Below are 27,991 nucleotides of genomic sequence, written 5' to 3' on the forward strand. Positions count from 1 at the left end.
CGTGTATGTATAATACAGTCATATGTACAGCAATTGAGTAATAAGGTTCTAATTTTGATAATGGTTGATTTTTAGAAGTCTGAGTGCATTATGTACAAAATTAATGACAGTGATGAATTGAGGGTCAATGCCAAAGTGCACTGAAGATGATGTAAGAAAAAAAGAGAAATTTACACTTTTACTTTCAAAATGAACATAGACATTAATACATCTTTACTTAAGATTCAGCTATAGCCTGCTGTATAGGAGAACTGTCTTCAGGTGGCAATGAAAGGAGCTTCTTTTGAGTTTTATTATTTTTTTATTAGAACACAGGGTACAAAGATGAAGGAATGTTATACATCTTAAGCTTTCTTTTTCAAAAAATCTAAACAAACAAAAACACTGTTTTATAGTCAGCATGTCAGCTTTGCTTCTCAGGAAAAAAACTCACAAGAATACAACAAAATCATACAAAAGACTCCTTTTTCAAAAAGCTAGTATTCATTGGCACAAAACTACAAACTCACAATTAATTCACATAAAAATCAACTCCTCATACAACTTAACGTTCTAGCATTGCATTAAAGGGGAAAAAGAAATGCACCCAGATAACTAGTTCAAACACGTATGTATAATAAAATAAAGTCATTAGCTCAGATACAAAATGCAATACAATTTTTTCCCTTTGGTAGAAAGATTGTCCTCTTATCAAAAACAAATTCTCAAAATCCCCCCCCCTGCATTAAGGTGCACGATAACCGGTAAGGCGGATAGTGCTGCCATAAATGTGACCACTTGGACGGAACTCATTTTGACTTTATGATCCATGGAACAACTGCACAGCACTGAGAACCTCTTGGTCGTAGTGCTGCTCTACCTTCACGATCATGCTGTGCTCCTGACAGCTGCTAGCATCTTCCAGGTCCTCTGCCGTATCTCCGAAGCCATGGTAGTGTCCATAGTGCAGATGCTCACCAGAGTCAGGCAGGAACGCACCCCATGCAGGCCGGTGAGATACACAGCTGCTTGGGCTGCCATTGCGGTGCAGTGAGCCGCACATGTCCATTCTTGACTCAGCTGGAATGGTTTCAACCCCATTGAATTGGGATTGATAGCACTGCCCATTTGTGGCGAAGCTGTTGACAGTGAAACTGTTCTGCTGCCCATGACCATTCCTCAAACCTGTGGCTATGGCTTCATCTGTCATTCAAAACAAGACATGCGTCAGAAAGTGATGATCAAAGGGTCTTGATTACACAAGAACTTGGGCCAGACCAGAGAAACAAAACATTTGTACCCAATACATTCTTGCCGATTGATAATCTGCATTTATTTTTTGGTTATACTTTAAGTGTACAGTATATCATCTTGTTTTTAATGAACTATTACTGCATGTCAACACACAGAGTGTACTCTTCCAAATGGTCACAAGGGAGAGAGTTTAAACGCCTAACTGCAAAAGTCAGCAATAAGAAAAGTTTTTTTTTTTAGAAACCATAACTACCATCAAATAAAAGTCAAATAGCCTAAACGATGCTTCAGTGTTTCAAATAAACAAGATTACACAAGAAATCCTTAAATATCTTTAAAATAGTTTATAGAAAAAGTATAGAAAAACAATTACTTCGTAAAATATTAACCAATGCATTCATTAATTTGTAAATAGGACATCTTCATGAAATATCCTTAAATCAGTTAATGCTTTCATTGTGAAATAGATTGCTGGAGGATTCAGAATATATAACTATTACATACAAGCCAACTGTAATATTATTAAGCTACTTTTACAAAACTGATTCAGAATAAGCATACACAGATTATATGGCAAAGATTCATGGAATTAAAGCAAAAAATAAAAATACTAGCAACTCCCGTACATGTATTTCTGTATCATTTTAGCTGATGTGTCTTTGCAAGGATTGGAAAAGTCTGTTATTTAAATCAAATGTGAGCATACTTCGAAAATAAATGTCAGCTTCTGAAAAATGGACATCTCACCCCAAATACTATTAGATTGCAGAAATTTCAGCAGCCTGAAAAAAATCCAATAAAAATATACTAGCCAAATCATTTGCATTGACAGCTTGTTGATAAACCTGGGGCAACTTGTGGATAACTTGGTCTCATAAATAAGCGTAAGAATTTGTCCATAGCCAGGGGCCAGGAACAGAAGTCATAGATGCGGGCTCCAACATTTTTTGGGTGGGAGAGGGGTTCCTCAAAGAAACACTGTCCTCATGATGTTCAAGGTCAAGAGACATTGGTGGAGAAGGTCCAGTCCCACCTGATTGGTTTTCAGCAGTTGATTCCACATTCATACTCTCAAGCTCCTCTCCAATTCCATTGTTTGCCTTCACTGAAAAATTCATGCCTGAATGGAAAACAAGCAATATAGTCAGAAAAATATTTTTTCCCCTTGATTTAGTGTTGGTTTTCTGCACAAACACGTGTGATTAAATGCACTACAAAACAGACTTACTCTCAGTTCTTGCTTTTTTCATTTGGTTTGGCTCTGTGCAATCAAGTAATCTTTTTCTATTGGCTATCCCATTCAGAAGACTGCGGCCCTGGATGTGCGAGTGGTCAGTCCCATTATGGGCAAATCCATTTATCTGATTTAGCTGGTTGTGTGCATTAGAGAGGATCTGAGCGCAATCATGGAAGCCTTGAGCATGGGCCAGATCTGCTGCAGTCAACCCATTTGCATTCCTCAAGCTGCACAGTGGGTAAAAACAAAAAATAAAGATTAGTTGTGTCTGGAATGATCTAATTATCTGTTATACTAATGTTAACTATGTTTTTAAATTTCAAAGACTTTCCCTTTTATTCTATAAGCTAGTTTTAGGAAAGGCCCAAAAAAGTTGATTTTATTTACACACTGCAACAGGAAATAGTAAAGTTCTGAAACTTGTTTTTTCTTACAGATAATTTTTGTGAAAAAAAAATTAAACAATGATACAAGTTTAACACTATTTATTCAACATGATGCTTTTTTGTAGAACTGTCATGTTAAAAGTACTGAAGGCAAGGCAGTTGATCTTTATTTCATTTAGTAGATAAAACCACTTAAGCATAGTTCATTAAGAAAAAAGTTCAGCACATATTTATCTCCAAATGCAGTGTGTGAACTTAAATGAGAATTCAGACATGAACCAACATGCTAAATGGATAAAAGATATTTGGACCAGATCAGATTACATTATACATATAGTTTTAATGTTAAATGTTTGCCATTTTGTCAGATGGACATAAAATTACATTCAGTCTGCATGACACTGATATTCAAAGATACAGATTCAAAGATTCTAGCCTTTGAATAGTGCCTTATTAAGAATTAAGATCCTATGGATTCCTTTTAGGTCCTGAACATGTTTTAATTAGCATTTGGAAAACCACCCCCAAACCTAACAAACTTCTGACCATTTCTGTCTTTTTTGCAGTGTCTGCACAAAATAATGAGAAGGAATAACATTTATAGGAATAACATAGTTGGTTCATTTATGAATTCGGTTTTACCTATCTCTCAATCTCTCCCTTTGCATTTATAAAATGGTTTTACATGGAAAACAAGGAAAACATGAAAAGTAAATAAACAATATAAAATATAAATAAAGACAAATTCAGCTTTTAAAAAAAAAACTTAAATAAAATAAAGATATGATTGGCCTGCATTAACTCATTCCTTCCTAAACATACCTTTTCTAGCTGATAAAATATTAAATGCTTCCAAGTATTTTTACTGAATATTTTAATCTTCTGGAAACATGCAATGAAAACATCAGACAATGCCAGACAATTCTTAAGACAAGGAACTCACTGCACTGTAGTTAAGGAGTTAAGAATAACCATTTCTATGCCCTAAGTAGAGATGTCAAAAGTACTGGTACTTCAGTACCAAACTTGGTACACTAGGCTGACAGAAAACCTTTTTCAAATGTTTCCATGCGGATATTTGTGCATGTTCACTCTATAAAGCATTCATGTCTTATCTTCATTCTGTTACTTGTTTTAAAGCCATGTTTACTTAATAAAATGAATGCTCAAAGGCCACATGGACGTATTATACATGTAGTATAATTGTAAATAATGGATTATTTAAAATTATACTACAGTTACGTCTGGTCCTTGAATCTGATTGGCTGAAAGGTCTTTCCATCTACTAGTATCAGCATGGGAACAGTTTCACCATTCGTATCACTATGCTTACACCATTTGTCTCAACGAGCATCACGGAAGGACCAAATCCACTATAATTTTACAAATACTACAGTTGTTGTGTGACAGAATGTAGTTTAAGAGCAGGCAAGAATGTAGGTGTGTGCGATATTGACAATAAATAAATAAAATAAAAGATATTTAACATATCTATTACTTTTTCGATAGTGATAATTAAACAATATTTTGCCGAGCGTGTTTTTGTGCTTGTGCCTTGGCTGGTTTACTGTCATGAACAAATAAACATGACACTAAAGCCACCAGTAGTTGGCAGTAAGTCCGTGTCTTAATGAGTGATTCATTGAATCATTCATTCAAACGATTCATTCAAAATGGCTGATTCGTTTAGAAACAAAGCTAGTGATAGGCTGGCTTTACGAATAAGGCACTTAATCAATAGTCTCAGCCTCAGACGGAACGTTGGCTAAACATCTGATGCATACGGCACACTTAGCTGGAAACACTTCAGGAGTTTCGAAGTCATCATCGGATTGGTTAGATTATACAGGATTTCCGGGAGACGTGTGTTGTGTTCTTTAAAGTTCCGCCTGGAAACAAAAATGCTGTGGCGCCATTGTTTTTTTGCAAAATGAGAGACATACTCGATAATGTCAGCTTGCATATCATTAAAACAACAATTATGATATTAAATCGCAGACAATAAATAATCGCACACCCCTATATCAATGCTGTAGTTTAATCTTTATATAAATAAATAAATCTGCATATTTAAAGCAAATTTTCAAATAGGCACTTCACTGTTTTCTGAGATGTGAGCACCAGGCCGTCAATAGTATAATAGTAGTATTTAATAATAGTATTTGGTATTTCTGTGTGTTCATGATGGTGATTTCAGTGCAGGTTACACTGTTACGCCTTTAGATGAAGACATTTGTGCCTACAGTTGAATCACAGCAGATTAGCCTACGTTAATCTAAAATTTCGAATTTGTTCAAATTTAACGCTGATTTCTACAAGTTGTAAAGTTACGCCTTTAAAATACATTACAAAAAATAAACTAGATTAATTTAAACTGCAAACACAAACATACTCTACGCTAAATCCAATGGTTAAACCCTCAGCACATAGAATGAAGTTCTTATTAAAGATGGTATTACAGCACGAAAAGACACATTGCTACAATTGTCTGGCATTGAAAATAAAGAGGTCCTACACTGTTTGCTCTAGGAAGCATTTAACTTTTTAATAAATGTTTTACTAATCATAACACAGTTTACTACTTTTGCAAGTGTGCTCTTATTCAAGTTGATTACTGTAGGATCAGCCTTTATTATTGAGCCTCCCCTTATTCTTGTTAGTTGAGAACAAATAAGTAAACAAATCTTGCAGGATAAGTAATAAGACAGTGCTGACTAGGCAAAGCATGCAGGTCTAAATGCTATCATGACTGTTCTCCTAGAATCAAAACCAATCACCACAAGAAATACCTCAACAGATTGCCAGTGTGTAGATACTGAAGGAAGCGATAGTGTGAACACTCAATGTAAGGGTGTTCGCTGAAGAACGTGTGGCAGCAGTTTTTGGAATGCTTCCCCCCCTTTTCTGGGCTTTACTTGAGAAAATCAAGTCATGTTCAAATTCAACCGCTGCAAAACATTGAGATGTGTAGGGATTTTCCTTCTCTGTAATGGTTCACAATGGATCTTCAATATTATTTTTATAAACATGCTACTTTAATCAGAAAGGTCACAGATGATTTCAAACAAATGATCAAGTACACATCTAAGATGCATAAAAACAAGCAGACATTCATGAATCTTATCTATATAAAGTTTTGACACATCCCTGCTTTTAAGTATCCTTTTGTTCTGGGGACCTATTCCCTGACCAGCTTTCCTAAAGACAGATTATGTGCCGATCTGACTAAAAATAAGTTCCACTTCCTTATAACGCTTGCATTTTCTGACAGTTAAGAGCTCATTAAAAGATGGGCACATACAATTAAAAAAGCCATGGCCTATATATTAAAGTCAGATGGGACACAACTAAGGCTGTCAAAGATTGAAATAATCCGTTTTTAAAATGATAAGTTTTAAGGAATTCAGTTCATCTTTCTGGCTTACTGAACTTTGAAAATTGTATTACATGTTGCAGTGACAGTGTTCAGAATGTTTACTTATAAACCATTTGCTAAAAAACATTTCATACTAAAACTGTTGTAGTAATGAAACTTGCAACAGCATTCTTGAAAAAATTTCAGCCCATTCCAACCGATCTTTTTAAGTCAAGCAGAACAGAATGAAAGAATTTTAGTATCAACTTGGGAAAATGTAGTTATTCTTTGCTAATTACAGTTTAAAGGTGTTTAACAAATTTGATCTCTAGAGACTTGTTTAATACATTGACAGCCCTAGCGTAGCGAGAACACATTTGTTTGGTGAAACGTGTCTTTGACTTTAGCTAATGTTAAAACATCACTTTCAACAAAATGAAGCACTGCTGTAATGCTACATATTGAGAGTATGGACATGACTACGGAAACAGATTAGTCCAACAAGCTTTATTGATGGTTATAATTACAATTTCCACAATATAGGTCTCATTTAGTATATCTATTGAGAATCTAGTAAGTTTTGAGGAACTGGGTCGTTTAAAGTATATAATCAAAGAAATCAATGTCAGTCTGAATGTTGTATTTGACAAATAAATCATTAACTGCCTTTGATATTATTAACAAATGCGTCTACAAACTGACAGATATTTTAAGAATGTTTGATTTTATGTTTACAGCTTTACAAGTTCATGATGTTAATTTAAATGATTATGTGTACTTATAAAAAGCAGTGCTTCAATTTAGCCACAAACTACATTTTAACGGTTTAATTTTATGGTTGGCCTTTATGAAAAAACTTTCCAACGTGTGCCAAACCATTTTCACACCAACTTGCCATGTATATCTAACCCACCTAAATTTGGGAAAAGAGAATCACCATAACACTCAGTCTGGTCTAGAGATACTTCAAATACAGCAAACATGTTTGTACTCGATGTTTCAGAATATGATTTCAATATAAACGAGATACAAATTAGAGAACTTTTCACAACAGAGAGATATTTTCCTGTTTACTACTAATGTTTTCCAGATTATTAATGCAAGTTGGTGATCTTTGCTGTGGCATGTGCTAGTTTATACTGACTGATGTGGCATTACCGGATTAAAAAAAAAAAAAAAAAATTGTAAGACTCGTTTAGCTGGTGCTAGCTGATGATACAAAAAGTCAATTAACTTTCAGTTTTCAGCTAATTTGGAAACAGAATAGTCATTCCATGTCAAATCAACTGAATTTCACCAAGTTCCCTGGCTCAATTTTTTTTATTTTGGTAATATTTTTATGAATAAAGACAAACATAAATAGTGATTAAATGTTGTGGACGTACATTTACTCCGCAATCCACAATTTTGTAGAGGGGGGTCAAAATGACAATTTTGAAGCCAAATTACAGGGGGTAAAAATGACAACATTGTTGGTACTAGTAAACTGATAGGTGTTGATTGCTGTTGATTTGCACGCCTATAACAGTATAAGTATTAAAAGGTATTTTAATATCCTTTTAGATTTTGGTTCTAAAACTTTTCTTTTGGTACGTTACTTTTTAAGGGCCTAAAATTCTTTTTACAAAGTTTGTGTGCAATGTAATTCAAGAAGTATTAAAAACATCTCAAATTCTGATTCTTACATTTATTTTGGAATCTTCATTTTCAAGGCCCTATATGGCTCAATCCCATAGATATGGGGATCCTAATGTGGCTCCATGTCCAAATTGTTGAATTGCACCCATTTTCAATTGTCGAAATCCAAATGTGGGTCACTTTGCATACTGTTACTTACTGCATTTAAAGGGGAATGTCTGAAGAATAAATACATGTATATAAAATGTAGCTTGTTTAAAATCTAGTTGTTGTAGCTTGAATAGGGATGCTCATTTCGGTTCATTTTCATGACCCAACAACCGCTGCTCGTTAACCGAACATTAACCGTTAACTGATCAAATTAGAATAATAAATTAGGATTAAATAAAAATAGAATCTGTGATGACACTTAAAAATACAAACAAATATTTTATTTTAACGTGCAAACAGCAGCATATAGAGCAACAACAAAACCTGGATTCACACATCCTCAAATTACCACGCACCAGCAGCGCTTCTGAGAGGAGAGAAAAAACAGAATAAGATAATATAAATAAAAAAATAAATAGGCCTGCACTAAATATATATAAATTAAATAATTATCTAATTGAGATGATAAAACTAAAACACACACTGAATCCTTCAATGTGCTTTGAAGAACTGTTCCAGTCTTGTTCTTCACATCAGACAAAAATTTATAGCAGGCATACCTCACCTCAGGCTCAGTGTACGTGTCTAGTTGTTTTTTTGTTTGTTTGTTTGTTTTTTTTAAAGTAACATGTCGACATGCTGTACAGATAGACTGGAAGCGCTGCCTGCTAACTGTTAGACCCGCGACAAAAACACCATCACAAAAATCCCGTCAATTTGCGGTTCGGGACATTTCATCCAGTGGTCATATGTTTCTATCCACAGCGTGTTTTTGCAGCGTTGAGCAATATAGCCAATCACAGACATACAGGTGCATCTCAATAAATTAAAATGTCGTGGAAAAGTTCATTTATTTCAGTAATTCAACTCAAATTGTGAAACTCGTGTACAAACCCGATTCCAAAAAAGTTGGGACACTGTACAAATTGTGAATAAAAAAGGAATGCAATAATTTACAAATCTCATAAACTTATATTTTATTCACAATAGAATATAGATAACATATCAAATGTTGAAAGTGAGACAATTTTGAAATGTCATGCCAAATATTGGCTCATTTTGGATTTCATGAGAGCTACACATTCCAAAAAAGTTGGGACAGGTAGCAATAAGAGGCCGGAAAAGTTAAATGTACATATAAGGAACAGCTGGAGGACCAATTTGCAACTTATTAGGTCAATTGGCAACATGATTGGGTATAAAAAGAGCCTCTCAGAGTGGCAGTGTCTCTCAGAACTCAAGATGGGAAGAGGATCACCAATTCACCCAATGCTGCGGCGAAAAATAGTGGAGCAATATCAGAAAGGAGTTTCTCAGAGAAAAATTGCAAAGAGTTTGAAGTTATCATCATCTACAGTGCATAATATCATCCAAAGATTCAGAGAATCTGGAACAATCTCTGTGCGTAAGGGTCAAGGCCGGAAAACCATACTGGATGCCCGTGATCTTCGGGCCCTTAGACGGCACTGCATCACATACAGGAATGCTACTGTAATGGAAATCACAACATGGGCTCAGGAATACTTCCAGAAAACATTGTCGGTGAACACAATCCACCGTGCCATTCGCCGTTGCCGGCTAAAACTCTATAGGTCAAAAAAGAAGCCATATCTAAACATGATCCAGAAGCGCAGCTTTGGAATCAAAATTCCAAAAAGTTCTTTTTGGAAAACTGGGATGCCATGTCATCCAGACTAAAGAGGACAAGGACAACCCAAGTTGTTATCAGCGCTCAGTTCAGAAGCCTGCATCTCTGATGGTATGGGGTTGCATGAGTGCGTGTGGCATGGGCAGCATACACATCTGGAAAGGCACCATCAATGCTGAAAGGTATATCCAAGTTCTAGAACAACATATGCTCCCATCCAGACATCGTCTCTTTCAGGGAATACCTTGCATTTTCCAACATGACAATGCCAGACCACATACTGCATCAATTACAACATCATGGCTGCGTAGAAGGAGGATCCGGGTACTGAAATGGCCAGCCTGCAGTCCAGATCTTTCACCCATAGAAAACATTTGGCACATCATAAAGAGGAAGATGCGACAAAGAAGACCTAAGACAGTTGAGAAACTAGAAGCCTGTATTAGACAAGAATGGGACAACATTCCAATTCCTAAACTTGAGCAACTTGTCTCCTCAGTCCCCAGACGTTTGCAGACTGTTATAAAAAGAAGAGGGCATGCCACATAGTGGTAAACATGGCCTTGTCCCAACTTTTTTGAGATGTGTTGATGCCGTGAAATTTAAAATCAACTTATTTTTCCCTTAAAATGATACATTTTCTCAGTTTAAACATTTGATGTGTCATCCATGTTGTATTCTGAATAAAATATTGAAATTTGAAACTTCCACATCATTGCATTCTGTTTTTATTCACAATTTGTACAGTGTCCCAACTTTTTTGGAATCGGGTTTGTATTAAATAAATTCAGTGCACACAGACTGAAGTAGTTTAAGTCTTTGGTTCTTTTAATTGTGATGGTTTTGGCTCACGTTTAACAAAAACCCACCAATTCACCATCTCAACAAATTAGAATATGGTGACATGCCAATCTGCTAATCAACTCAAAACACCTGCAAAGGTTTCCTGAGCCTTCAAAATGGTCTCTCAGTTTGGTTCACTAGGCTACACAATCATGGGGAAGACTGCTGATCTGACAGTTGTCCAGAAGACAATCATTGACACCCTTCACAAGGAGGGTAAGCCACAAACATTCATTGCCAAAGAAGCTGGCTATTCACAGAGTGCTGTATCCAAGCATGTTAACAGAAAGTTGAGTGGAAGGAAAAAGTGTGGAAGAAAAAGATGCACAAACAACCGAGAGAACCGCAGCCTTATGAGGATTGTCCAACTTAATCGATTCAAGAATTTGGGTGAACTTCACAAGGAATGGACTGAGGCTGGGGTCAAGGCATCAAGAGCCACCACACACAGAAGTGTCAAGGAATTTGGCTACAGTTGTCCTCTCCTGAACCACAGACAACGTCAGAGGCGTCTTACCTGGGCTAAGGAGAAGAAGAACTGGACTGTTGCCCAGTGGTCCAAAGTCCTCTTTTCAGATGAGAGCAAGTTTTGTATTTCATTTGGAAACCAAGATCCTAGAGTCTGGAGGAAGGGTGGAGAAGCTCGTAGCCCAAGTTGCTTGAAGTCCAGTGTTAAGTTTCCACAGTCTGTGATGATTTGGGGTGCAATGTCATCTGTTGGTGTTGGTCCATTGTGTTTTTTGAAAACCAAAGTCACTGCACCCGTTTACCAAGAAATTTTGAAGCACTTCATGCTTCCTATCGCTGACCAGCTTTTTAAAGATGCTGATTTCATTTTCCAGCAGGATTTAGCACCTGCCCACACTGCCAAAAGCACCAAACGTTGGTTAAATGACCATGGTGTTAGCCAGCAAACTCACCAGACCTGAACCCCATAGAGAATCTATGGGGTATTGTCAAGAGGAAAATGAGAAATAAGAGACCAAAAAATGCAGATGAGCTGAAGGCCACTGTCAAAGAAACCTGGGCTTCTATACCACCTCAGCAGTGCCACAAACTGATCACCTCCATGCCACGCCGAATTGAGGCAGTAATTAAAGCAAAAGGAGCCCCTACCAAGTATGGAGTACATATACAGTAAATTAACATACTTTCCAGAAGGCCAACAATTCACTAAAAATGTTTTTTTTTTTTTTTTATTGTTCTTATGAAGTATTATAATTTGTTGAGATTGGTGGGTTTTTGTTAAATGTGAGCCAAAATCATCACAATTAAAAGACCCAAAGACGTAAACTACTTCAGTCTATGTGCACTGAATTTATTTAATTTTACCCTTGGTAAATACGATCAAAGAAGCTCTGAAAATAAACCTGCATTATTAATCCTTTTGATTTTTTATTCACAAAATTCACAAAAATCTAACCTTTCATTCAACTAAAACAATTAAAAATGGGGGAAAATCTCATTATGAAATTAATGTTTGGTCACACTTTATATTAGGTGGCCTTAACTACTATGTACTTACATCAAAAAATAAGTACAATGTACTTATTGTTTTCATACTGTATTGCAAAACACTATTGCTGCCATTGAGGTGGGATACGGGTAAGGTTAGGGACAGGTTTGGTGGTGTGGGTAGGTTTAACGGTGGGTTAAGGTGTAAGGGATGGGTCAATAGTGTAATTATAAATGTAATTACATATAGGTATTTTTAAAAATATAAGTACAATGTAAAAACATGTACACAATAAGTGCATTGTACCAAATCATTAATTTAAATGTAAGTACATAGTAGTTAAGGCCACCTAATATAAAGTGGAACCTAATGTTTTTCTCAAATACACGTTGGACACAATTATTGGTACCCCTAGAAATTTTCTCTGAAGTATGTTCCATTCATATTTACAATTTTTGAGCACAACAGTGTGATTATGAACATGAAATTATCCAGCCATGGTGCCAATACGTTTGGCCATGACTGTATAACATTATTTTTTCTTTCACCATGCAGCAAACTGGTGAAACGATTAATCGGTTAAAATTCTTACTGCCGTCTAACGGTTAAACGGTCAATATGAGCATCCCTAAGCTTAAATAAAATATATTTTGCCCACCCCTAAATTGGCCCTAATCTCAGGTTAAAATTGTCATTTTGCCCCGCCTCTACCAAACTCAAATACACAACCATGACATTTACTATTTTAGCTTTCTTCTTCATTTATGTTTGTCTTTCACCAGTAAAAAAATTATCAATCATGTTTTTTCTTAGACAGGATGTTGAGTTGACACAGAATGACCAAAAAGGCTTTTATTCAAGACAAACTAATAAACAATATGTCATTAAACACACAAAAACACAAGGCAACATGCTTTTACGGTTACATACAAAACTACTTAAAACAAATGCACAATTACTCAACCATCCACCCATCTTGGTACACACGAGTACCAATAAACGAGTATTTAATCATTTTTTATATAGAAAAGACCTGTATTTACTTCAAGAAACATCTCCTACATTTACTTGATTTAAAGCAAAATGTAATTTAATTTCTAAGAGGTCTGCAGGATCTGCATATTGCATCTCAACATACTGGCTAGTCAAGACAAGAGTGATTTCATTCAACAGAAGAAAAAAACTAAGAAATTAATGGATGCAGGGCTCGACAATAAGGACTGCCTGATGGCCCTGGGCCAGCACAAAAGACACTCAGGACAGGTGACTGATATGCAACTGCTGGGTCGTTACGAAATTTTATCATTTGCACTTGTTTTTAAGCCTTGCCAATTTTTAACATTAAAGCGATTTTAAACCATTTTAGCACAAGACGACACTGAATGATGTACTCATGCACAGTTTTCTGAACACACCAGGGGCACAGAAAAACCATTTTTGTTGAATGGCTGAAAAACTAAATTCGAATTTTGTACTTAAATATTATTTATCAATATTCAAATTATATTCGAATTTAAAAGGCATAATTTCAGTTAGGGGGACAAAAGCTTTTGGCTTCTCTCCTGAGGCCACAAGAGGGCGCATCGAGCAAAATATTACTAATGCATGTTTCTTCAAAGCAATAAAATAACTAGGGCTGCAAGATACATCACATGCAATTGTCATGCGCATCTCGCCAGTAAAGCCGGTTCAGGGATTAGTTGTAAATCTCCATCACATGCTTTCAGATGAAACGGCATTTAATACACAGGGCCGTAGATCGACAAGCTACGCAATATTGTGTACATAATCGCAGATTAATCGCATTCGATTATGAACGCGATATTGCTTAGCTTGTCTGTGAACTATGGCTCTGTGTATTAAATGCCACTCCATCTGAAGCACGTGATGGAGAATTACTACTAATCACAGAACAGGCTTTACTGACTAGATGCACGATCATCACATGCGATTTATCGTGTAGCCCTAAAAATAACACGACTATCTTTGAAAAAAATTGCATAATGTTTAAATTAATGTATATAAACCATATATAATTAATTAATTTGCTTAAACAATTAGAAACAAAACAGCATCACGTATGTATGCGTTTAATACAAAGGACCGAAAACCAGTCACAAAGAGTTCTTTTTCATTTAAAAACATGAGATGCAGTGGGATGGGGAAAAACAGCCATAAAGTCTCGAGACATGTTTTTTAAAAGTTGAATTAACATAAATTTTACATGGCTTTCTAAACATGCAGCTCTCTTGTGCGAGACGCGAGTGCAACGGTGATCGATGTCCCTCTAGAACAGGGGTTTTCAACCTTTTCAGACACGCCCTTAAATTAATGCCTTGAATTAACAGATGCTGGGGCGTGCCCCACAGGTCGAAAACCCCTGCTCCAGAAAATGCGATAAATATGCGTTCTGTGTGGCTTGGTTTCAGTTTTAATGTAAACAGCATCTTCTTCACATTGATGTTCTCTTTTCCCGCAATATTTTGAATGAACAACGTAGCAGCGCCGCATCTAGAGGGTTCAACTGGATAAGCTATGAAAAACATTAAAATGCAACGACACTTACATCGTCATCGCATCTTGTGCACCGATAAGGCAGCCTGATGCACACCTAAAAGTCGAGTGATAAAATGTGGATTTTTATTTTAAATTAGACGAACATTGGAAATTCAATTTTTTTTTTTTGACAGCCCTAATTTATGTTTTGCATTTTCTTGCACTTAGACAAATACATACAAAATTATGTCAAAACATCCATCTTGGAGAAAGATATCATTATATTTAATCTGTGCCTAACCTGCTGCTGTCTGTGTCAATAATGTTATTCAAACAAAAGATAAAAAGAAAATCACTCACTGCTCTTGACTAAATGGCTTTTGTAACTTTAACAAGGATTATTCATATAACATTTAATTATTCAATTTCTCTAGCTGAATACTATTGTTGGACCTACCTGAAAAACTTTATTATAAAGCATTGTTTATTTAGTTTATACTTTTGTTCTTTTGTATTTATTTGTGCTAATTTGTTTATTCATTCCTGTTTTATTATTCAGTGTTAACTTGTCTTTAATAATGTTTTAACTTTATATCACCTAGGCTGGTTGTTGTTGCTGTGGTATTGAGATGGGAATCTAGAATTGTGAAATTAAACTGATATCTAAAATGTTAGCGTCACAATAAGCTTATTTATTAGCATACAAGGTTACATGGTTCAAAAACAATGAAAACAATATATATATATATATATATATATATATTTTTTTTTTTTTTTTGTGGCAGGGCCAGTGACAATTCTCGCAAGGCAAGTAAAAAATTTAAACCACAGGGTGACCAGGTCAGTAGAAATAAAGTCCTTAACATTGAGCCCTGGGATGTTTTATTTCTCATATAGAATATTTTCAAATTGCAATTCACGTTCTACGCCAAAATTTTTAAGAGACCTCAGATGAGGAAAAAAATGAGGAAATGTGCATTTGTTTTGTTTGAATTTCATCTTAACCTCAGATGGAACCACTAAACATAAAATTTACCTTTAAGCTAAATGATGACAACAGGTTTAGATAAACACGTTCATTAGATGAAGAAAAACTCCACTAAAAGAGCTCTGCTAACCTACACAGAACAGGACATTTAAAGTGATAGTAAATTTTCACCCTCTTTACATGTTACATATATGTGAATAAAAGCATAAATTTAAGTCTTCGTTTACTAAATCTGTATCTGTTTATAAGTGAATAAAAGCCTAAATTAAACCTCTCTATTAATATGGATTACGTATTTTTGATTCGTCAAAGACTACGCAACCAAAGCTTTTAAATGGATGGACAAAAATGCTAAAATAATGTTAATATCTTAATATCCATATCTTCATTTGTACTTCAAATGACTTTTCAGGACTAAATTTAAAGGATTAGTTCACTTTCAAATAAAAATTTCCTGATAATTTACTTACCCCCATGTCATCCAAGATGTTTATGTATTTCTTCAGTTGAAAAGAAATTAAGGTTTTTGAAAACATTCCAGGATTTTTCTCCATATAGTGAACTTCAATGGACTCCAAACGGTTGAAGGTCAAAATGACAGTTTCAGTGCAGCTTCAAAGGGCTATAAACGTTACCAGACGATGAATGATCTAGCGAAACGATCGGTCATTTAAAAAAAAAAAAAAAAGTATATACTTTATAAACACACATGCTCGCCTTGCTCTGTTCTCCGATGCGCGTTCATGACTTCACGTAATACGTAATTACGTTGAAAAGGTCACGCTTGAGAGGTTTGTGCCGCTGCAGTGTCCTCCATCTGCCTAATTTCTTCCTCTGTGTATTCCGGTTCAAAAAAGTAGGGCAGGGCAAAAAACTCCATGCCTGCGTCCCAATGTGCATACTATCCAACCTAAATTCTGTGTGACATTAGTAATGTTCAATACTATTTAGGGCAGATAGGGTGGATAGTATGCACATTGGGACGCAGGGCATCTCATCTTCTCCTCCAAGTTCAAAATCGTCCCGACATTGTTGTTTTACCTTTTAACTCCCTTTTTTTTGTAAACGGCATTTGACTTAGTATTTGCATGTTCAACTTGTAAACACTGACTCTGTACTTCCGCCTACATCAAGCGTGACCTTTTCAACGTAATTACGTATTACATGAAGTCATGAACGCGCATCGCAGAACAGAGCAAGGCGAGCATTTGTGTTTATTAAGCATATACTTTTTTTTTTTTTTTAAATGACCGATCGTGTCGCTAGATAAGACCCTTATTCATCGTCTGGTATCGTTTATAGCCCTTTGAAGCTGCACTGAAACTGTAATTTTGACTTTCAACTGTTTGGAGTCCATTGAAGTTCACTATATGGTGAAAAATCCTGGAATGTTTACATCAAAAACCTTAATTTCTTTTCGACTGAAGAAAGAAATACATAAACATCTTGGATGACATGGGGGTGAGTAAATATTTGAAAGTGAACCAATCCTTTAACAACACATTTTCCAAGGCCTTAGAGCTATTTTGAGACACAACAGATCTGAATGTAAACTATGTATTAAGGCTGTCTAGTTGTATTACATCTGGTTTCATGAGATTGTCAAAATCAAAATGAAGGCTTTATGGCAGAGCTTTTTTATTTGTGGAGATTCTCTTTCACACTGAGATGTCACAAAGTCACGTAACAATGCATTTTGAAAAAAATAACTAAAACAACAAAAACAGTAAGACAGTGACTTACTCCGGTTTGGCTCCCTGGATCAACAAGACATTAATGCACTCCATGTTACCGGCCCGTGCTGCTTTGTGAATGGGTGCTTCACCCACATAATCCTGAAACCATATAGAAAAATGCATATTTTAATAGGCTTTAACAACATCACTAACAGTTCTTCACACTTAAAATGCAACAGACCGGCTGACAACATTCTAGACAATTCTTTAATTCATCAATTTTTAACAACCATCAGCATGTGCGAATCTATAAAAGCTATGTCTGCATATCTGGTTGGTATCAATCTAAAGTAAGGAATCTAAACAAACACTCCTCATGTGAGTCATAATGAAGACTTTGAACTTTTCACCCTAACACAACAGCTCCCCCTAAAGGGTGTAAACTGAAGCACAGAGGATAATTTGCCATTAAATAACCCAGATAATACCACAAAAAGTAGGTCAAACCACACAATTACTGCAGAGACAGTAATACAACAGGGATATCTCTCATTCACTTCCTCTTAAATCAAAGCAATAATACAGAATGGACTTGCTTGTGAGCATTATTCTCCTCAGTGTCTGTGCATGTTTGTGTCGGAGTGAACATATTTGATGTTGGTCATTTTTAAATCAACAAAAATTCAAGTAATTGCAAGTCAAGCAACCTGATTAGGGATGTCTGACTGATTGGCTGCTTACTGAAATGGGCCGATGAGTAGAATGACTTTCTACAGAGTAATTTTTTTATTTTTTATTTTATTTTTTCATTTCAAAATTGCACATATCAGACCTGTACACACATAATTGTCTATATTATATATTGTGTTTTTGCTGCTTTGTACATTGCCTATTTGTATACTATTATTTTATTATCGGTGTTCTGTCCTGTTGCTGTCTTTCTGTTGCACTGTGGAGCTTCTGTCACTATAACAAATTCCTTGTATGTGTAAACATACCTGGCCAATAAAGATTTTGATTCTGAGTACTCTCAACTTGGCTGATCACATTTTGTTCATGTATAACACCCAACCCTACACTTTAAAGACTTCAGAATCACTTTCAGCAAGAAGTTTGGAGAAAAAAATGTGTTAAAAATTTAGCTTGGGAAACATGGACAAAGGGTGTAAGACAACAGTTCATAAAAGGCACATTCTGATGGGTTTGGGAAAGCTTACTTTGATGGCAATGGCATCTCCATCAGGCAAAAGTAAAATAACTGTAACATGGGTTACAAAATGGGGTATATTTCAAGTATATTTTATATATATATATATATATATATATATATATATATATATATATATATATATAAAAAAAATTAAGAGTAGCACCTGTTCAGTTTGCACATACTTAATATTAATTCAATAGTGTGTGTGTGTATATATATATATATATATATATATATATATATACACACACACACACATCATTTTTTATATTATATTATGCTTTTTATAAAATTACTGTACAAAGCATTGTAAGAGTTAGTTTCGGTCCTCAAGTACAACTGGTCAAGCAAGAGAAATGAGATTTAGCCCAACAGTAGTGGGACTTTTCATTCTGTCACTTCAATTGTCTTCATCTGTTATTAAGGGTTAAATATCCTCCAATGCCCTTTGGGCTAAATCACAGACTACAGTGCTCAACCCTTGAGGACAGACGTCACATTCAAAGATCTGTCCATCGCAGACAGGATCATCCCTGGCAATAGGATCAGTTTGGCAGAGATTTGTGCACCAGGACATCGGAGAGCGGATAGAGAATTGAAGGAAGTGGAAGCAGGGATGATAAGTTAGGGCAAATGATAAGACTTTGAGTCACTTCCTGAAAGATAAATTGTATTAAAGGGCTCATAGATTAACTACCTGACTCAAGAAGAAAACAGTAACATATGCCATGGTGAAATAAAAGGCCTTTAATGCTGAATATTTCACTTCATTGTTGAGGGACTGTGCTCTTGCAAAAATTCATAGAGTCACAAGGCTGATATCACCCCTATAAATAATACATTCTCAATTTAATGACCTTATAAAGCCTACTGTATCATTTCATGCACAGACCTATAATTAACCAACATGATCAAAACTTTGCTGAAAAACCCGTTGCACAACTACATACTACTACATGATGTGTCATCTGATTGATAGTTTATTGTTTTTTAGCAAGTAGAAGGCCTTTTAGTATAATTGTACAAACATCTGCCTTCAGGTTGTGGTTCATGTGTCTTTCTGCTGTGAAATCATTAAAAAACATTTTTATATTGTTATTAATATTTCAAGGTGAACAATGTTTTTTTCCATAGATTTTTTTAAAATTATGTTTATCCATCAGGCTCTTGAGAAGAGTTTTTGTCATTCTGTCAATCATCATTGTATTGCACTGCATTATATGCTTTATAGAGCTTTAATCATAAAACTAAGCATTTAATATCTTAAGACATATTGGAGATACAGAGCGTCAGCTGATATTAATATTATTTTATGCAAGTAGTCTGCTATACTGTTATCAAGATCTCATTGATTTACATTACAAGCTATCAAAATGTAATAAATGATCACCATCTGCAGCAAATTGCTTATTTTTGCTCTGTTTGGGCTTCTGGAATTTTTTTTAACTGTTTTTGAATGTTAATTGAGCATATTTTCTCTACCTCATATTATGTGTCATAAAAGCCTGATATGACTAATATGATACATAACAAAAAACACATGAAAACTGTTGTTGATTTTTTTCTAAAGGTTCAGTAAACTGTTCCATTTAAGAAATTCAATTTTTCTGACTATTAATTCATGTCAGGCTTTAGAGGGTTAATTAAGTCATAAGACATTACAAATCCTATAACATTATCAAGTACTGTATGTGGACCCACCTGTCTGTTTATTTCAGCCCCTGTGTGTAAGAGCCACAGCAGGCATTCTGGATGTCCTCCAAACGCAGCAATGTGAGCTGGGGTCTGTGCAAACCGTGTGGTTAATGAATTCACTTCACATCCCACCTGCACCAGTCTCATAACACACTCCAGCTGTTTTGTGAGAAAGAGAAAAATAAAATCAACAAACTAGTGACATGATTTTCCACCAGTGCCTGGTTTCTCCCCTACATAAATGTGAAATCATGTTCATCAAAACACACAACCATCAATTATTCCAGAACAACTTGGGTGATAAGGAGGAGTAAGTACTTCAGCTCAAGCTGTGGTTTACAGCAGCAGACTTCACACACAGTGGTGAAATCGAATAGTTTGAGACATACTAACAATCTCTCTGACTTGTTATTTGAGACTCATGTCCCCCGCTCTACTGTCAGGGACCAGCAGCTGTGTTGCATTTTCAATATGAAACACCATGGGGCAATTCATTACCCTGTTCTCCCTGACATTAAACAGACTCTGGAAAAATACACCAATTCTCTCAAACACTTTCAAATACTACCACCTTTGTTTGGCTGTTTGAAATTGCTTCATGGCCAAAACATTTCTGCAAAATGTACACAATCAGCAGATGTTAGGAGCAGAAACACAATGCGCTCGTTGTATGTGTGTACACACGGTTGCATTTTTACCAGATTATAAAATGCGTAAAGGAATCAAAAAGTGACAGGAATGAAGTGTAGTGAAATGGTCAAGACAATGAAACATACTAATAAAACAGAAATGTACTAAAGCTCATTTGAACCAATGACAAATATGTTCAAGCGTGGAAAACACGCCACATTTCACAGGACCAGTTCTTTGCTCAGAGAGTTTCTCTGGAAACTTCCATTAGGAATAATGCTAAAAATAGTTACAAGCCACTCAAGCTTTTCCGTTTTCCATAGTGAATGCTGGAATTGAGACATAATGAGGTAATGTGTTTGAAATAACATCAATAGTAATCATTAACACAAGACACAAAAATGTCATTTATCATCACTGAATGGGCACAAAAGTACAAACTTTCTAACTGTAACAAAATTGTCAACAATCTTGTGTTAAATAAAATTACACAAACATGACCATCAAACGTGTATAATTTAACAAGAAGCATGACAGGCTGTCAACAGTATGTCAAAACTCCACTCTGCAGTAAAATTAGCTGATAAACTCATTGAGGTTTACATTCATTTCTAAACTAGAATATAAACGATCTAATGAAACGTTAGGGACGATATCAAGCATTTGTATAAAAGTATTAGCTTATGTAACTTTCACAATTAACTTACACCTTTCAAAACCGTTTTATAGAGTTTTTGTCTGCCTTTTTTTTCCGGAAAGACGTTTTATAAGCTGAACAATCCGTGTTTTAAACAGTCCATTGAACACGATGTCCTTCAGTCCCCCAAAACCTCGTTTACATTCCTGTCAAAAGTTAAATATGGTGCTTCTCTCTCTGACTAATAGACAGCAATACAACAACACCAAAAGTTTTAACAAGCGGAAGGTTTGGAATTTAAATTCGCGGTTTTGGCGCGAGGTGTTTTATTGGTCTTCTCTCAGCCAATGAATGAAGCGGTGCGAGCTGGCGCCTGATGTTGCAGCTTCGCTGGCTGCGGTCCATGCAACTTGATTTTTTCCAAGTAATGTGATCCAGAAACAAAGAAGCAATCAGTAACGTCCATATTCGGCTTAATTTCTTTTATCCAACTTAACTTCAATCAGGAATGGATAAGATAGACGACATGTGTGCCACTGACGCTGTAGTCTGCCTCATCTCAGACAGAAATCATAATGCTTTCAGTTCAAATATGTATTAAGTGATTAATCTCTGCTCTTACCCAGCATGCGAGTTTGCACGCAGCCGCTGCGAATGATATGACCCGCTTTCTGCCGATGGCCTTTATCGACTAAGCGATATGGCAGCCCATTTCACATTGATGGGATATTTGACTTTTCTTTGTATGTACACACGCTGTAAGTTCAGTTCTTGATGACAACACGCCTAACTAATAGTGTTACGCGCTCGTTATTCCCTAAACCAGGGCGCATACACGCCTCTATCTCCGGAAGAGAAAGAACTGAGGAATAAAGCATGAATCTATGCAAACAATGTACTTCTATTACCTTCCCGAAGTGTGCTGCCCAGTGAATAGGGGTCCAGCCGTAAAACGAGTCCTCGGCGGCCAGGTCCGCCTGGTTAGAGGAGCGCTGGAGCAGCGAGCACAGCGCGCCGACGTCTCCATCCCTGCACGCGCGATGAAGCGGGTAACGGAGGCTCAACACCTCGTCGTTGGAGAAACCGGGCTCCAGTCCTACAGACATGGTCCAACAGTTCTGCTGCGTCGCGGAAAACACAAATTATTTGGCTTATGAACGCTCCAGGGTGAGCAAGGCGGTGCGTGCTCAGATAACACCTACCACAAACACAAAGAAGGCAGTGAGACTGAGCGCTCACTCTCTCGAAGTGTAACTTGAGTGGCTATTTGGAAATCCCGGACTGGACTTCTTCCGGGGCTGTGGAGCAGGTTTAGCCCAAGCGAAGTAATGATGACTTACGGAAAACCCGTTATGGATTTTCACCAGACGGGATCAGGAACTCTACCGAACTATCAGGCCAGTCCATGTTTAAATCACACTATCTATCTATCTATCTATCTATCTATCTATCTATCTATCTATCTATCTATCTATGCTTTCACCCAGTAGAATTCTTTTAGAATTTATTTAAGAACGAATTCTGCATAGAGATGTTTTGTAGAGTCTGTTAAGAATCTTTATCTTTCCTTTTTAAAAATTGTATTATTGTTTTCACTGTTGATTTGGGGGATGGGTGACAATATGACTCACTGAACAGTGGGGGGCGCTAAAGATATCGTTTATAAACATTATAATAGGTCAGAGGCCGTCCGTACAACGTTATCAAATTTGCACTTTTCGAAATGAAAACAACCAATACAGCTAAAGTTTCGTCTGTGTCATCTGCAGGAGAGGTAACTTTACTATTTTCGCGGGTTTCAAGTTTGTTGTTGAGAAGCTGAAGTTGATGAAAGAGTTTGTGCAAGTGTTTAGCAAGCTAATAAGCTAATTAATTATTTGTTTGATATTTATTTACTTCTGTAAACATAAAGAGACTTTCCAAATAGATGTTGTCGTCACAAAAGCATTTTAATCGCTTTCCAAGACCAACTCAGTTTTAAAGTATGATCAAAACGATCGCAAGCGCCGGAAATTACCACAAGATGTCACTGTTCAACTGTTAACGCACGTTCAATAATACAAAATTCATTTCAGGAGAAGTTTGGTACTCTACTCTGCTTATAGTCATACCGACACTGTAACGTTTGTTTACATCTAACAGTAAACAAAAATGGTCCTGTGTGTTTAAAGGACGTAGGATCAGACTGCTTTGTTCGAGTCAGAAAGCGAGACTTGGAGAAACTCGAGGCAGAAGTCAGGACACTACGAGAGCTTGTGCCAAAAGTAATCAATAGTGACTTTATTGATACTATCCATAAAGGACGGTCTCTGGACGCATGTAAGCAAAAACTCTTTCAGTAGCAGTGGTTAGTTATGCTACACATGAATAGGGACTAATGTGTACATGGTAGACACGTATATAGTATGCAATGGACATTGTTGTTCCAACAACAGGGTTGAGCAAAATTCAGAATTGAAGCTTTAATTCTTAAGCTGGAATGTGAATTAAATTGGCTACACCTCACAAGAAGTTGAATTTGAATAACAAGAAGATAAATTTACTGAATTGCAATTCAAAAGAATCCAACCCATGTAATGCATCCTAAAAAAAAATAAAGCGATCTTCCACTCTGATTCACAAAAGCTACTTATACATAATGTCACTTGCACAATATAGACTTTAAGCCAACATTCAAAGTTTGTCTTGGCAAACTTTATCTAGTACAGATTACACCTATATGAATTTCTTTGATTTTCATTCATTTCTGCTACCTTATATTTAAATTCAGTGTTTTTTTTTGTTTGTTTGTTTGTTTTTTAATTAAGCATCCTGTTTCCTAGATCAATTAAAATTTAGTGCTAATTCAGAAAATACAGTCTCAGTTCAATTCTGAATGGTGCACAACCTTGTTTTACAGCATTTATAACAATACTAAATGTTAATTCTGACAGTTGTTTTAGTAAAAGTTTCTTTATTGTTATATAGTTAAAGAGCGCAGTGACCGTGAGCAGCAGCAACAGAGAGAGGATTGTCTGCACATCCGCTCCAGACTAGATGTTGCTCTGAGCGAGTGTCAGAGAGAGAGACAGGTACTAAAATAGAGAGGAGAGAGTGAGAAACTGAAGAGTTTATTGGAAAGCATCTGCTCAAATAGTTTTGTATTAATATACTGTATGTCTATGTTAGTGAGGTAGTTCTCAACCAGAGGGCTAACTTTTCTAGTTATGTCATGCTCTTTTTTTCTTTTACTATTTGTGAGTAAAAAACATGCTTAAAAAAGTCAAAGTTAAATTCATTGATAATAAAAAGTGTAAAGCCTGAAGAACATTGAGCTAATTAAATTAATTAAAGTAACAGGTCACCCAAAGATGAAAATGTAATTTATTTATTCATTATCCTGCGGGACCTTTGAATGTTATTCTTGAAAATGTGGTGTCTTGGGGTCAGAAAGGTGGAGAACCACTAGTGTGTTATTGTGAGAGAAAGGGAGAAATCTCTTCCCCAAATAGGTACGTTATGGCTATCTAATTATTCATGTGTGTATGTATTGTGTGTATCTCCTGACATACATTTGTAGGAGAAGTTGGTTTTAAAGCAGCAGTTATGGGAGTGCAGAGAGGAGCTGCAGCAGCAGAAAGCATTTTGTACTGAGCTGGGCACAGCATCTTGCACCCTGCTCTGGAGTGCGTCCCAAAGGGAGGAAGCAATCAGAGACATACTGGCTGCTGTGAGTTTGTACCATTTTGGGAGTGGACACTGTTAAGGGCTGACTTCCAGTTAGATAAAGTGAGCCGGGTTGTTTTGTAAATGGGAGGACATGCATTTGCTTTACCTCAACCAGGTAAGAAAACTCTTCATACACTTGTGCATCCACAGGGTAAACTGGAGCCCTTCCTGAGCATTGCAGGTCAAACCTTGGAGACTTTCATCAAGTTTCTGAATGACGAGACAAAGCCACAAGAGAATTACAACTCAAAAGAGCATCATTTAGTTCTGGCTCTGGCTGGCGTTGTTACCAGTGAGGGCACTGAGCTTGTTTTTACTACTAGTTCAATCTAACGGTCATAACTTATTTAACTTAATCATCATTTCATCTGTTCATTGGTTTTAGATATAGCTGCTGTGTCTTGTGGACGGGACTTCTTATCCTCTTCTGCCCACATTCTGTTGGATACTTTGTTGCAGCTGCTGTATCTAATGAAACCAGGAGTGTTCCCAAAACTCAAAGTGTATGTCACAACTTTAAAATACACATCCAAATATTACTATTTATGAATTTACAACATTTTTTTGCACACACATACACACACACATATGTAAACATTTTTGAAAATAATGATCACATATGTGCAGATATATGTACATATGTGACATTTCCATATATGAAATATATTGTCATATGAAGTAAAAAACCTATTAGAAATTAAAACAATTTCATATATTAACATATACAGTATATCTAGCCCATTCAAATATGTCTGTGTAATACACTTTTGGATATACAGTAAATGTCTTGTAGAAGTATATCCATCCTAAAACCCCTCAATGCATGTCGATATTATATAAGTAAAACTAAAAGATAGACATGTATTAGACATGTAAAAAATGTATTACAAAATATATAAATATGTTGTTGGAAAAAAAACCTTCATCACACTTTTTTTTTTTTTTTTTACTATGGGCATTGTATATATGTAATAAACAATTAAACATGAGAGTGTACATATGAAAATTATATATCGCTTTATTTGTAATCTATATGGCAATATTGCTCTTCCTATATAGGGCAATATACAGTATGTCATATATTACATTTTTATATATTCATGATGTGAACTCATATGTCTTCAGGGTGTAAAAACCTTACTACTTTTTATTTAATGGTTACACCACATGACAATTTAAGATTAAAAACTAGATTTTGAAAAGATTTTTTCTTTATTGTGGACACTTGCATGATGTTTATGCAATATGTTGTTGTTATTATTGTATACCGTATTCCGAATAAGTCGACAATACTGACTATAAGTCCGAATACTGTCTGAAGTACAGTATGTGACTGTTTATTTTTGTGTGCAGATTGATGTTAATGGCTCTATATAACATCACTATCAGTGTGAATGGACTGAAGCTCATAAGTGAGAGCCCTGGACTTCTACCTCTTCTGTGCACCCTTCTGGAAGGTTCGTATGTGTATGTTTGTGTGTGAAGATTGAAGGTCTTTGCACACTGAGTCCGAAATTTTTGCACGTTAAGAAATAAATACGACCTCATGTTGTGTCAATCACGTTTACACACTGCCTCTGACTCTTTCGCTCTCTAGCCCCCTGACATGCATAGAAACTCTCTCTCTCTCTCTCTCACAGACCCTGACCCAGAAGTGTGTCTGCAGTCATTGAGGCTCCTTCAATCCTTACTGCTGGAGAGAGAGGTCATGTCACACATGACAACTGATTTTCTGAGCTCTTTCCCGCTCAGTCGTATCCACCATCTAGCTTCAAGCCGCCACCCCGCTCTCAAGCAAACAGCTCAGGAGACACTGGAAGATTTGGCTAGCTTTACCAACTCCCAGGCTAAAGACTCAGAGAAGGAGCAGTGAAGCCCAGGCCTTCATACTCACTTAAAAAAGTAGGTCTAGGTCCAACAAACCGCATACTAATTCTGAGACTTGGCCATGTTCAAACCTAGAGATTTCTAAGAATTAGTTTTCATTCCACAGTTTGTTAGTTTAGTCATCTTGTACTGTGTTAGGCCCTGGAAGTGTTAAGAAGTGACTTCTACAGAACTTTCTAAGCTTTATTTGTGATGTAAATGCTGAACACCTCTATAGATAGATGTGCATGTCTTTTATAAAATGCCAGAAAAGCTGTAACACATGCTTTCATACTCAGTGTGCCCTTTATATCACTTTATGTTCTGAATGAAATTAGCATCAAATCGATATGTGTGCTGCCCTTTCTAGCACACCCACAACATCCACTGTCTCTGTAGTCCAGCCTACGTGGAATTCTAAACTTAAACATTGGAATGATAAATCATCCCTTTACAAGAAGCCTTACTTAGGATCATTGTTAGGACACAACACAGCAATCAACATGTATGGGTCAAATGTCACAGAAACAACTAAAGTGTGGCCCTTTGAGAGTCAGCAGCAATAATGTTAGACATGATGGTGTCTAGTGTATCTAAAGTTAAGTGCAGTTAAATTATCTTTTTTATTTGATGTTGCGTTTCTAAACTTTGACAAATAGAATGTTCTTAAAAATGTTTGATTGTTTTAATTTTCATTGATTGCTTTGATTGTGGTCTTTCTCCATTTCTTTTAGGCTGTTCATTTATTTATATGTATATCTATATTTTTGAGCAAAGATCTGTTCAAGTTAAACAATTAAAGGTGTTACAAGTTTTTTCTTTTTTACTCTTATGATTTGTCACACAAGAAGTTCTGTTCTGTAAAAGTGTTTGACACCAATTTGTAAGATGTTCATATGTTCATCTTAGAGACATGCAATAATTTAGGCCATCAAACAGGTTTTTTTTCTTTTTTCTCTCTACTTTATTACATTCTAACAACCTACAATGTGTGTTGTTTTTTATAAATGACATAATCCTGTTTTGTATATAATCATTAAAGCTGACTGGCTGTTTTTGTGAAAAAGATGTCAATGGGAAGAGGAAATTAGGTCATTTGATGAGATGAAAGCTGATGTCAAGAGCTGATCAGACTAAAA

At 35.9% G+C, this 27,991-nt stretch overlaps 2 protein-coding genes across 5 annotated transcripts; one reads left to right on the plus strand and one right to left on the minus strand.

Moving 5' to 3' along the window:
- Positions 1-269: 269 nt before the first annotated feature.
- Positions 270-22,590, minus strand: ankrd10a (ankyrin repeat domain 10a). Of its 3 annotated transcripts, XM_058772804.1 has the most exons (7): positions 22,481-22,590; positions 22,187-22,399; positions 20,018-20,170; positions 17,174-17,265; positions 2,462-2,697; positions 2,267-2,353; positions 271-1,182 (listed from the first exon to the last, which is right to left on the minus strand). In XM_058772804.1, the coding sequence occupies exons 2-7, from the start codon at positions 22,382-22,384 to the stop codon at positions 800-802; spliced, it is 1,149 nt and encodes a 382-aa protein (XP_058628787.1). In that variant the 5' UTR covers positions 22,385-22,399; positions 22,481-22,590; the 3' UTR covers positions 271-799. The 3 variants fall into 3 exon arrangements, with proteins under 3 accessions (XP_058628794.1, XP_058628787.1, XP_058628780.1); XM_058772811.1 differs by lacking the exons at positions 22,187-22,399; positions 22,481-22,590 and adding an exon at positions 21,349-21,464 and having other exon boundaries at positions 270-1,182; XM_058772797.1 differs by lacking the exon at positions 22,481-22,590 and having other exon boundaries at positions 22,187-22,427.
- hsf2bp (heat shock transcription factor 2 binding protein) lies at positions 22,543-27,923 on the plus strand. Of its 2 annotated transcripts, none has more exons than XM_058772824.1 (8): positions 22,543-22,675; positions 23,450-23,597; positions 24,246-24,349; positions 24,838-24,987; positions 25,137-25,278; positions 25,372-25,489; positions 26,340-26,443; positions 26,627-27,923. In XM_058772824.1, exons 1-8 carry the CDS (start codon positions 22,607-22,609, stop codon positions 26,857-26,859), a joined length of 1,068 nt encoding a protein of 355 aa, XP_058628807.1. In that variant the 5' UTR covers positions 22,543-22,606; the 3' UTR covers positions 26,860-27,923. The 2 variants fall into 2 exon arrangements, with proteins under 2 accessions (XP_058628807.1, XP_058628816.1); XM_058772833.1 differs by lacking the exon at positions 22,543-22,675 and adding an exon at positions 22,868-23,052 and having other exon boundaries at positions 26,627-27,922.
- The last annotated feature ends 68 nt before the right edge of the window (positions 27,924-27,991 follow it).

The sequence above is a fragment of the Onychostoma macrolepis genome, chromosome 01, assembly GCF_012432095.1.
Source record: "Onychostoma macrolepis isolate SWU-2019 chromosome 01, ASM1243209v1, whole genome shotgun sequence".
NCBI lineage: Eukaryota > Metazoa > Chordata > Actinopteri > Cypriniformes > Cyprinidae > Onychostoma > Onychostoma macrolepis.

Coding starts and splice junctions, on each gene's coding strand:
- hsf2bp (XM_058772824.1), top strand. CDS start 22,607: ATGATGACTTACGGAAAACCCGTTATGGATTTTCACCAGACGGGATCA. Junction 24,988..25,136: donor TCAGAGACATACTGGCTGCT/GTGAGTTTGTAC, acceptor GTGCATCCACAG/GGTAAACTGGAGCCCTTCCT. Junction 25,490..26,339: donor GTGTTCCCAAAACTCAAAGT/GTATGTCACAAC, acceptor TTTTGTGTGCAG/ATTGATGTTAATGGCTCTAT.
- ankrd10a (XM_058772804.1), bottom strand. CDS start 22,384: ATGTCTGTAGGACTGGAGCCCGGTTTCTCCAACGACGAGGTGTTGAGC. Junction 2,354..2,461: donor GAAAAAAGCAAGAACTGAGA/GTAAGTCTGTTT, acceptor TTTTCCATTCAG/GCATGAATTTTTCAGTGAAG. Junction 1,183..2,266: donor AACTGCTGAAAACCAATCAG/GTGGGACTGGAC, acceptor TTTGAATGACAG/ATGAAGCCATAGCCACAGGT.